The 12,202-nt window shown below is 39.3% G+C and overlaps 1 protein-coding gene across 25 annotated transcripts in view; it reads right to left on the reverse strand.

Moving 5' to 3' along the window:
* Positions 1–2,651: 2,651 nt before the first annotated feature.
* The window catches only part of TCF7L2 (transcription factor 7 like 2), a 204,539-nt gene continuing 194,988 nt past the window's right edge, over positions 2,652–12,202 (reverse strand). For 11 of the 25 annotated variants that reach the window (XM_060274744.2, XM_060274737.2, XM_060274736.2 and 8 more), the window contains 2 exons: positions 11,760–11,832; positions 2,652–4,835 (listed from right to left, as the gene is read on the reverse strand). In XM_060274744.2, the coding sequence (XP_060130727.1) occupies positions 4,412–4,835; positions 11,760–11,832 (497 nt within the window). In that variant the 3' untranslated portion in view covers positions 2,652–4,411. Of the gene's footprint in view, positions 4,836–11,080; positions 11,154–11,759; positions 11,833–12,202 lie in introns of all 25 variants that reach the window. The other 14 variants (XM_060274743.2, XM_060274738.2, XM_060274741.2 and 11 more) reach the window with 3 other exon arrangements.

A 12,202-nucleotide genomic window follows, 5' to 3' on the forward strand; every position in this document is an offset into this window, starting at 1 on the left:
TTAAACACTGCAGCCCGACTCAGGTGGCATGTGCAAGATGTGGATGTGGGTGAGGGCAGCCCTAGTCCTTTGCATCTTAACATGATAAAATTACTCCACTGGGCAAGGAACAAAAGGCAAGGTAGTGGAAGAGTGCAGGGTAAGCAATAAACAAGTTCTTTGTGCCCTGTTGGAGGGAAAAAATGGCACTGGAGAGATGACCTTGGACCAGTGTGAAGCTTAGCCACCCGGGCAATAAAGTGACAAAAGAGGAACCCAGGAGCAGGGTTGGGGGATAGAGCTAGGAAGCAAGTAGAAAAAGGATGTTGGGAAAGGATTTGGGCTGTGAACCAGCAGATAACAGGGTGGCTTTAGCTGTTTTTTGCAACCTAACAATCTTAAGGGGCCGAATTTCACATAACTAGTTGCACTGTGCTTTTAAAAACTATGTGGAGCAGAGGTTTATCAAGTAAAGCGTTTCCCATTTAAGAAATATAACAAAAGTTGTGCCTGCTACATTTTTGCCAGGCATACCACTATGGAAATTTAATCAAGGCACTCTAAAATCTATGTACTTTTTTGTATAAAACGATTGATAAAACAGCAGCAGCAACAACAATAGGCATGGCATCCCTGCCAAGAAAAATGAGATAATCTGAAACAAACTATACAACATAGCACAAACAGAAGAATAATATTTGTAAAAGTATGTGTGTGTCCAGTTTATATAGGTTTGTCTGATTTAGTTTAGAGGTGATTTTTTTTAAAAAAAATATATACTTTATGTAGCATATTTCATTTTGTTTCATATCCTTACTTGTTTCAAGCTTTCAGTATAGGGCAGTAAGAAATATGGGATGGAAATCATTCTTCCTTGTATGTTTTAATAGTTTCTGATTTGGAGGAAAAACATATGATCAATACTTTTTTCCCCACCATTCCTCTACCATTTAATCTATTGTTGATCTGCAAAAAGGTGCAAGACTAAGAAATTCAGAGAAAGAAATATCCAGTACAAGACATTCCAGTGTTTCCCTCAGTACATTTTTTTCGCCTTCAAACAATATGGCAATCCTAATGTCTGAAATACATCTTCTCAGAGCTACATGAGTTATTGGTGTTCACAGATTGCTACAAGTTGCAAAAAAGATACAGTAATCCTTTTTATTGAGAAAATAATGTCATGCAGATAATGCAACATTAAGAAAACACAACATACTGCCAAGTAAAGGATATGTACATTATTCAAATGTGTGCTGTTCTCCAAACAACAGTGTCCAAAGTTGGGGAGCTCTTAGAACTGAGGAGCCACGTGAGTTTTAGTTGATGGGGAGAGCATGTGTCAGAAGAATTGAAATGCACAAAATGTAAGCTGAATTTAGCCTACTAAGTATCTACAAATTCCTGGCTGCAATAATTCTTAGCACTGTATGTGCTTCAAATGCATTCTGTCCTTGCAGAGAAGGGAAGCTGGAGATTCCATTCAACAGGCATAGGAAGACGTATGGTTGTACCAATAATTAAAATCCTCAAATGAATGGCAGCGGAATTCTAGAGATGATCTTGTCTGCAAATATGGGAGAAAAATATTTGCTCCAAGTTTTTGACAACAGAATTTACTGCAGTGGGGAAGAACTGTGGGTGAAAAGGGTGTCCAAATTTCAAAAAAAGAGAGAGACAGGATTCCTGATGAACTTCTTCTCAAGAGCTGTATGGAGGAGTAGAATGGAGTTATCATTTTTTCCATACCCTTGCAACATTGTGGGATATTATGTACATTTCAAGAAGCACTGAAGAGCATCTCAGCATGTTTTCTCTCATTTACTTTCTGCTACTCCTTGTAATATAAGAAAAGGGAACTCTACTCCATCTAAGAAATATGTAAGCTCCGTGTTCATCTGAAGCTTACATGTCTCCCTTTTTTGTTCTTTTGCTTGCATACTGCAAGGAACCGTGGAAAGCGGGATCCTAAGTGTGGTTGTGCTTTCCCTCTAAGATGCTTCTTGAAACCTGCCAAGAGGCATCTGGGTTCTCTTCAGACCTCTTACAGCAACAGAAGCTCTACCCCCTTTTCAAATTATGGTTGCCCTATGCCAGGCATAGGCAAAGTCCTGCCCTCCAGATGTTTGTGACTACAATGCCCATCATCCCTAACCACTGGTCCTGTTAGCTAGGGATGATGGGAATTGTAGTTCCAAACATCTGGAGGGCCAGGGTTTGCCTATGCCTGCCCTTATGCATAGTCTAGAGCAGAGAGAACCACCATGGATGCCCTCCAGAGGTTGTTGCATGGCCAGTGGCCAAGATGGGGAGCTAAGTTGGCCGCTTCTGGCCTAGAGGCTAAAGTATCCAAATTTAGTTCAGATTGTGTATTTTGGGTGAGACACAATCTCTCAGTGAATATTACCTATCTGTGTTTGGTGAATAAACAGTGTCCAAATGGTCTTGCGCCAATCCTATGCTGCTCTGATCTGAAACATTATAAAATAACCTCAAGCCTAGGCAGTCGCAAAATACTTAGCAACCTGCCCAAACTCTATGTTGGTTTATTCAGCATTTTTTAAAGCTGCTTTTCCTGAAACAGATAAAAACCACATCCTGTTGAAAGCCTTCTTGGCGGAGGTGCTGGGGGGTTAAATAAAACCTCTATGTAAATGAGCTGCAAGTCCATCTGCACGTACTAAGTTGCTTTTATTAATCCAGAACTGCATGCTACAGATACTGTACAGCATGGACATTTATTCATTACAAAAATGGCTTCCAAACCATTAGAAATGAAAAATCGGAATAAGAGCAATAAAACGGAACAGTAACATCACAACTGTTAGGAAACATTCAAAGGATTCACACAAAAAAATGTCATAGTTAGCATCTTAATAAACCAGAGAAGAAAACTGGAGACAGCTTTACAATCGCTTCATGTCAACTACAATGGCACTGGATGAACAGATGAACATTTTTTTCAGCTTTATACAGCATTTATCTTCTCTTAAAAAATTTGCAACATCAACATGCCTAGTTTGCTACCTACCTGTATGTAGTAAGTGTACATAAAAGTGGCAGTCTGATTTTTCATTTTATGAATAATCTAATATACAGAAATTTGGCCCTTTAGGGTTTATACCTCTTCATTTTAAAATGCTTTCTGGACAATCTGCTACCAAACACGTCTGTAATAGGTGACATTAAAAACTACATACATATCTACCTATGTAACATCACAGCAAAACAGGATGAACAAAAAAAAAGTACAGCATAAAAATTGTTGGGAAAGGAGAAAATCACTGAGAATTTTGGCACATAAACTTTTTTGCTCACAGCCTACAAGTGGCAGGGAAGTCATCTGCAGTTCTGAATGGGAAACTCTGCTGTTTTTTCCAACAGCACTGATAAAAAGTCCCGTGCTAAATTTTCAAGTCTTATTTCATGTAATGGCTTTTAAAGCTTTTTTTTGTTTTTTACACTATTGATCCATCTGCAAATGTCCATTTGGTGGCAACTGTGTGACAAAAAAAAGGAAGAAATTAAAACAAAATAAAAAAGAAGCCAACAAAAATATATATATACACATTTATATATAAACTTAAAAACCTTGTACAAATGAGTTGTTATATATATGTTGCTTACACTAAGGGGGGGAAAAAACCCTTTACACAATGTTTCAAGGAAAAAAAAGAAAGGAAAGCATTTCTTTTAAAAAATGGACAAACATACAGATACAACAAGCAATCTCTAAAGCAATAAATACTACTGGTCCAATAGCGTTGTGATACTTTTTAATTGTTGAGTAGCGTTCCCTCCCCCCAAAAAGAACAACACCATGGAACAAGGTATATTAACACATTTTAACCCTTTGTTTCTGTACATTTAAACAATAACAAGTAACATCACAAGAAAAGTTATATCACACAAAGGAAAAAGAAAACGGGGGAAAAATAGCGGCACTGCATTCATTGTGCCCTTAAAAAGTTTTAAAAACCAGATGTAAAATGATTGGTTCGCAAGCTCGTATTTAATACAAATAATAAAGAACCAACGCCTTCGGCAAGGGCTGCTTCAAAATTGCTTCTTTTTTTCATTTTTAAAATCAGTCTTTGAAACTAAGCTATTGGAACTACATAACAGTTATGTATATATATATTTATATATATATATATTTTAAACGCTACAAAGACTTTAAACAGCTGTTGATAAAAATTTTGGCAGAATCATGAGGCTTTTTTTCTCTCCATCTACATATTTAAAAAGGGAAAAAAATTGAAATAAGGATGGGTCAAATATTGACCAATGAACTCGATACACATCAACTAATGTAGCCAGCCGTATGGCACAAATTTTTTAAAAAATATATAAACGAAAAAGGGGGGAGGGGAGAAATCTTGACACAAAAAGAAATGAAGCAAAATTTAAAAACGGCTACAAGAGGCTAAAGCTATTCTAAAGACTTGGTGACGAGTGACAGCGGCTGAGGGTGTGTCCCAGCCAAAGAATTATGGGAATGCAAGGAGGATGTCGAGGGTTGCGCTAGCGAAGAGGAGGACGGGGCGGACTGCGGTAAAGTGGCAGACTGATGGTCCAGTGCCCCGTTCTGACAATTACTAGCAGGCAGACCGCTGGATTTGCTAGTGGAGCTTTCAGACGGCGGGGGCGGCATCATCGAGAGGTGTGAAAGTGGGTCGGGTTTCAATGTGAGCGAGAGAGGTTGGGTTTGTTCAGTCTGTGGTTTTGAGTCTCTTGTGGGGGAGGCTAGCATGTTGGGAGAAGACGGTGGCGAGTCTAGTAGGCTTCCATCTGAAGAGGGTGGGCTGACGCAGCTGCCTTCACCTTGTATGTAGCGAACGCACTTTTTTTTTCTCCTAGAAATAGGGAGAGAGCAATCTGTGAATGAAGGGCAAAGACGCTATTTGGAGGGGAAAATAATAACCCTAAAGCAAAGAGCCATCAACCAACTATGCCGGGCTCTGTTTAGCTATACCCAATTATTATAATGGTGCTGGCTACCTCTGGATAACAATTAAGGAATCCTTCTTTCTGCTAACTAGAGGAATTTGCTCTTTGTCCCATTTAGGCATTTATTTATTTATTTATTTTAAAAGCAATTGGTTTGATGTTCTTTTAGCACCATGTGAATTTATCCTTAGCTGTTTACATTCTCGTTCCCCTACAAACGAAAATATGGCAGATACTTCCTCTCAGTTGGCACCCAGCATTCTGAAAGACTGACTCTGGAGTCTCGCTTCTGGAATATCTCCCTGCCTGCCTTGGAAGAAACCCCACCTTTGCGACAAACTGTAGCCGAGGATCTACCACTCCTGCTTGTTTCTGTTTAGAACCACACCGTGTGAAAACAAAAAACAAACAAAAAAATCAACGTCACACAGAAACAAAAAAGAGGAAAGAGTAACAGGAAGAATAAAAGTGGGAAATGAAGGAAAAGGAAGATGAACAGAAATACCGTCCGAATTAACAAGAATAACTGGTTGTATAACCTGCAGGTTGTGGATTATCACACATTCATTTATTTTATTTTATTTTGTAAAGGGTGGGTTGGGAGAAGGAATGGTTTGGCTTCTACTTTAATTTATAGAAATTAAAAGAACTTCAAAAGAAAACTTAAATCTTGGTTAGGTGTGGGGTGCACAAACGAAGCAACAATAGGTATCATTGTAAAGAGAAACAATCAGAAAACGGTTAAGAATTTCACAAAAATTATCAATGCTATTAAATCAGGCCACTATGCACCCTGGCTTATCCAGCTTACATAAAGAATGACATCTATGCATTGCACCTACTGCCTAATATTTAGAAGACACGTCTAGTGGCAGAACAAAAATATTAGGCATACAATGAATACGTCCTCTGGAGCAGATTCTCACAGGGCAAACGGATTCTAGAAACCGGTCACAGCAAAAACAACATTTTGATCTTTTTCTCTTTTTTTGCCCAAAGCACTCGTGTTGGAGCAAATACAAGGCACCTTTCTCAACTGATGTTCCCTTGCACATCTGTTAGCATGAGACTCTCATTTGAGGCCGAGAGGCAAGTATGTGGCCAGTTGAAGTTGACCCTGTATTGAAATTGACCAATACCTCCAACGGGTGCCAGGGCTTAAGTGAATGATTCCAAGCTGACCCATATGTAGAATTATAAAGGTCAGCTGGCACAATTATAAAAGCCCAGTAAAGTAACGCTATCACCCAGTCATCTGTAATCTGAGAGCTAACACTTTCAAATCCAAGTGAGTGGACTATGTCCACTTCAGAGAGCATTCCACCCAGCATTAGTCTCATGTCACAATCTCCATTTCACTCCACTGATGCTCTGTCACTGCACCTTCAATGATACATTTGCACTTTCTTCTATGAGGTCCCAGGTTCAATCCCTGGCATCTCCTGGTAGGACTAGGAGAGACCTCTGTCTGAAAGCTGCTGCCAGGCAGTGTAAACAATACTGGTCAAAATGGAGCAAATTGTGTAAGGCAGCTTCCAAATTTAGCTCTTATTCCCCCCCTCCCCCGCCCTTTTGAATCGTTTTTAATTATGCTTTTATGGTATGGATTTCTAAAAAAATCATTTTAATGTCGTAAACTGCTTTGATATGTTTTTTAAGGATTTAGTGGGATATAAATATTTTTATAATAAATTAATAAAATGGGTCACATTTTAGAAAAGATTATCTAGGAAACCCAAGGAACTTGCTCTTGTCGATTCCTAAAGGTTTCTGGAATAGAACGGGATTAACAACTTTTCCCTCTCCCCCCCCCCCAAAAATGAGATGAAGGTTCTGCCCAAAGTTCCACACAGCAAAGTCAATTGTTAGGGCAGTGGAGAATTTTAACCATATTAGCCTGCTGATCAATACATGCTAGAAACTAAGACAGCCATGCATGTAAAACCTTATGAATGAAAGCAACAAAGCGCAGAGCAGAAAATAAAAGGAAAGAGAAAGTGCAAGATGGCAAGCAACAGCAAACCATGCTTTATTAAGGCAAGTTAAAAGATAAAAAGAGTAATTGGTGGGCTCTAAACAGAACCTTGCTAGAAGCCTCCTACCTAAAGTAATAAAAACTGGAAATCTATTAGCAAGAAATTGATGTAGTCCACTGGCCTGAACTATTTCATGTTCTTTATGTCTTACTCTTTAATTAGCCCCTTCAGGCAGAAAGGAGGCAATGTTACCATATCAACAGTTCAAAGCAGCATTTTTTTTTAACCAACCCATGGGAAATAAGCAAGATTATATTAACAGAGTGGTGCTAATATTTAGGAGATCCCATTATATGTTCCGCATCGGCATGCAAGGTACTATTCTCTTGCTTTGCAGACCAGCATTTTCCAAATACCTGTCAATGCCATGGTGACCTTCTAGATCAGTCACCATGCTGTTGGTGGGAGGCAGTGGGAGGCTCTGGCAGGCCATGCAGGACGAAGGGTAGAGGAGCATGTGTGTGCATGCATGCACTACATGGATCAATGGGTAGGATCTCTAGATGCTAACCCCTCCCACCAAACTCAACTTCACAGGTGTACCTCCTTGCTCAAAGATTTGGACATTACAGGCATAGCCTGCAATGGTATGCCCATAAAGAAGCCAACCAAGGTTCAAGATGGGTTCTTGTTCTGGGGTGCTGAAGAGAACTACGGTAAACATGTCTGCATTACCAACGTTGTTCCTAATAGGATTGGGATCCGTGCCCAGATTCAGTTTCCTCCACCTCCCTGGCACCCACTCTTCTTTACAACTGAAGGATTTCCCTGCAGCATCGGGCCAAGAAAACCCAGCAAAACGCTATGGCAAAATGTAGCATCCTTACTGAAAGTGGTGTTTCGGTTGTTACTATTTGCTGCCGTTCATTTACAGAAATCACTTCAAAATCGGAATCAGTCTCGTATGGTTCAGGCAAATCAGTTTTATATAAAGGACAAGAGAAACGGATGTTTCTTAGGACGTGTGTGATTAGTGTTGCATCAGGTGTAGGTCATCAGCATGAGGCTTGTAGAAAACAAGTCGTAAGCCCAGGGTAGTATGTGGGGGGGAAAATCAGTGCTGAGAAAAGCTGAATTCTATAATAACTCATAAATGCAGACCTAGTTTCTTATCCTGAACAATTTATTTTGTGAGTTATGGCAAGGGACAAAGTGCTATGCAAGCCATAAATCTATTTTCCTTCTCTGGTCAACATTTGGAAATTCAAGATGTTGGCAGTGATTTTCCTGACCAAAAGGTACAGGAACTTGCTTTAAAAAATAATAATCTTACAACTTTTTAATTCAGCACTCAACAAAAGTTTCTGTGCTTACACAGAACAGCCACAGAACTGTGAAATATAAACACAGCACTAAGAAGCAATGGAACATGCAAAGCTCCTCTCTCTCTCTCTCTCCACTTTAGACCTAGTGGATTATGGGCAAATTTTTTAGCTCCAAAGCATGTTTAGATTAATTAATTGAATAATTAAGGTGTTCCTGAGTCCAGTGGTAAATGTCTCGTACATATATGCTGTAGATGACATACCATGAAGCAAATACTGGAATTGAAACCCAAAAGCACTTTATTGTTCAGCTAGTTATGATGCCACTGGTAACAGCTATAGAAAACCAAATTTCTATCTAAAAGCATTATACCTAATTTAACTGACCTTTAAAGTATTTAATTGTATGTTCTAGACTGTACTGACCTAGGTATGATACACACATGAAGTGTGGGCCATGACACTTACCTATCCTCACAGACTAATGCATATTTGGGATATTAAGTACTAATTCATACTAATATTGTCCCAACTGTCCTCATTTTACTCTCAGTAAAATTTTGCTATCATAAATCAAAAACTGTCTTGGTTTGTGGGATGCCCCCACCCAAAAAGGTCCAGTATTTGCTCCTTTACTGAACTCTGCAATGTATCATCTATCCCCAGAGGGGGAAAAAAACCTCTGGAGTCAAGTAGAAAGAGGGAGGGAGAGAAAGAAAGAGAGAAAGTGATTACCTACAGAGTTTCAACTGTGTACTCTATTAAAGTTTATTGTAACAGTTTGTTTAAAATTTTTTTGCAGTGTTAATATGCATGCTCTGTAGCTTCAAGAATGGCATTTTAATGATCCTACCGCAAAGCTTTTAGAACTAAACTGAAATTATGTTAAGCTGAAAATGCTATTTTGTATTAAAAAAAGAGTTTGTTTCTCTCCGCACACAATTCAATGATCACTTGACTGAAAATACTACAGATCATGTAGCAGATCCTCTTTAAATATGACTTGAAAAACAGTTAAATGTAGTTTTAAAGCAATAAAATACTGGTTGCAGTAAAAAGGTAATAAAAGAGGCAGATGCCGGAAACAGGCATCTGCAGCCAAATCTGATCCTCAAAAGTCATCCTAGTGGGCTCCCTTGATCCCAACCTCCTTCCCATGCACAATTATGCACCTTGGCCACTGTCAACCAAACCAAGACACATACATACAAATACGGTCTTTAATCTCATTTTCCTCCCAGGGCAAAGAGAATTTCAGAACTGTGCACAAACCAAGACACAGGTGAATATGGCAGTGAGCACCTGAGGTGCCCCAAACGAAGCCTTTTCCGATGTATTTATTACTGTATATCCTGCAAGATAGATGGCTAGGGATGCCTTTGCTTATGTTGCAGTGACCAGATGTGTGGAGCCAACATTACTGGCCTCTATCTCAGTTCAAAACAGTCCCTTTACTGATAAGGGATTTAGAGCATAATTCCTACCTTCCATCAGCATTCTAGTTTTGACAGATATAAAAATGGCCGCCTATGTCTCTATGTACTAGAATAACTGCCAGATAAGCTTAGTAGTGTTAAGAGGAATTTCTCTCTCTTAATGAGTTGTCTCATATTTTTTTTCAAAGCTAAAGTTGTAATCTGGCTGTTCAAATGTTTCTTGAACTTGTAATTTTCAAAAGGTATTCAGTAATCTGCATTGACAATGACCTGTGCTATTTGCTGCTTCTGTCACACAATCACAGTGTTTACGCATGCATCTGATGGGAAGTTACAGAGTTTAGGTGGAATGCCGTCCTTAAAGGACAATGCATGAACTTTATCTAACAATTAGATGTACAGTACGTTTTCAATCCATGTGTATAGCTTGGCATCACAAAACTAACAGAATTGGCATGCATATCATATGAATAACTGCTCTACTGTCTAAAAAAAACAGAATGAAGCACATGGTATGGGTGTGAATCAGAGGGAAAGGTGAGGAGGGGAAGCACTACATACAGAAAAGAGTGTGTGTTGGACTGAGATACCTACCATCATAATATTCCAAATTCAAAGACTGCTTGGATCAGAACAGAGAAATAACAAATTTAACCATATTAAGGGGAAAAAAGAATGCAACAAGAGATAGTTTGCTTCCCTTCACCAAGAAACAAGTGCATACTGAATTTATCCTGCAGTAGAACATGGGTTGTTTCAAATGTTTTGGTCTTCGGTGCCATTAAGCTGAACAATGCAGAACAATGTCCTGTAATTTGATTAAAATCCCAAAACAACTTGCCAAGCAAATGTCAACTTAACAAGCCAGCGACAGATGGACTACTGCAAATATTTTTTTTGCCAGGCACCTTATGAATGTGCCGAATATGAATTTTAGTTGAGCTTTCATAAGCACACAAGATTGATTCAAAAACATACAGAAGAATTTGTTATATAGACTCCCAATATATTATAAGCTTAGATCCAAGCAGAAGTTCTAATTTGTATCCTCTTTCATCACAGTGAAAATACCAGTGCTGCAAATATCCTTTGGAGACTGAGAGCATACACATAGACACTTGTATGGATGTCCACTTAACACACTTGTTTGACCAAGAAAATGTTAGTTTCTGCATCTTGGGGATGTGTGCACCAAGTCCCAGTTCTACTACCAAAAGAGAGGTTATTGGTCAAGAAGGAAAAGAAATTTGCACTGAATTAGCAAGGAATTCTGAAGATCAAAATTTATTAGCAATCAATGTCGTAGAAGCAAGGAAGGCGAGAAGTGGAAGGGGAGGGATTAAAAATAAACCACACATTTAATACTAAGATGACAGAATGCTTTTAGTTCCCAAAGGCCTAATGGGTAGTATACCTGCATGGTTTGCACCATAAACTCTGTCGGTCAAGCCCGAACAATGCCCGACACTTCTTTGGAGTATTTGCATCTGTTAGCACAAGGTAAACACAAAAAAATACAACACAATGGTGGATAGAGCTCAGTTGGATGTGAAATCTTAGCTACAACTAACATTTCTCCCAGTTCATTTGGCAATCTCGCAGACCAAAGGGCAAGAAAGAAAGAGGATCTCCACAAGGTGACACACAATGCCTAAGCCTGCTGTGCATTGTCTTCACTTAGCCCTGTGTCTTCTCTGTTGAACTCTGCACTGTGGTATCAAAGGATGTTTAGCAATGTTATATATATGGGGTATGGAACTTTCCAGAGAGGAGGGTGCGATTGTGTGTGCAAGCCTAGGCTGATGCTGTCTTACAGTGGGAATTTTCCAGCTAGCGGCAGTGAGCAGGTGGGTGGAGGAAACAAAAATGAGGGGGGCGGGGGGGGGGCGCGGAAGAGAGCGAAATCCTTTAAACAGAAAGAGATGATCATTCACGGCAGCGTCCCACTCCCTTGTGTCTTCTAGATCACAACACAGAGCTACAAAGCAACAAAGCAGGAGAAAAGGGAGGGGAAGGGGGAAGTACCAAATAAACCAGCTGCAAAACCAGCCATAGCAAGTCGGGGTGGGTGGGTGGGGGGAGACTATACACACCTGCAGGGGCCGCACCAGTTATTCTGTTGATCAAGGCCAAAGCGCGCTCGGCATTTCTTAGGAGCGCTCAGGTCTGAATGAGGTCAAGAAAGAAGCGAGCAGGAAAAGAGAAAGAAAGAAAGAGAGAGAGAAAGAGAGAGAGAGAAGGAGAATAAAAAATAAAAATAAGAAAAATAAATAAAAATAAAAGGAAATAAAATCAATGACCTCATTATTAACTGCAAAATATCAACTTTTGATTGTTTTTATTTTCTTTAAATAGTGATTGTCACATCTATCAAACTTTTGAAATTAGCTGTTGCAATTAAAGCTGCAGTATCCCTTTTGAAAGGACTGACTTTAATAATAATAATAATAGGAAGAATTTCAATTGATTCAAGAGGCATTGGAGGCACAAGCCCCCAAGAAATGCAGCGGATTTGTGAGGAACACTATTTGGTGGA

Source organism: Zootoca vivipara, chromosome 5 (genome assembly GCF_965207765.1).
Source record: "Zootoca vivipara chromosome 5, rZooViv2.hap1.1, whole genome shotgun sequence".
In the NCBI taxonomy this organism is placed as follows: domain Eukaryota; kingdom Metazoa; phylum Chordata; class Lepidosauria; order Squamata; family Lacertidae; genus Zootoca; species Zootoca vivipara.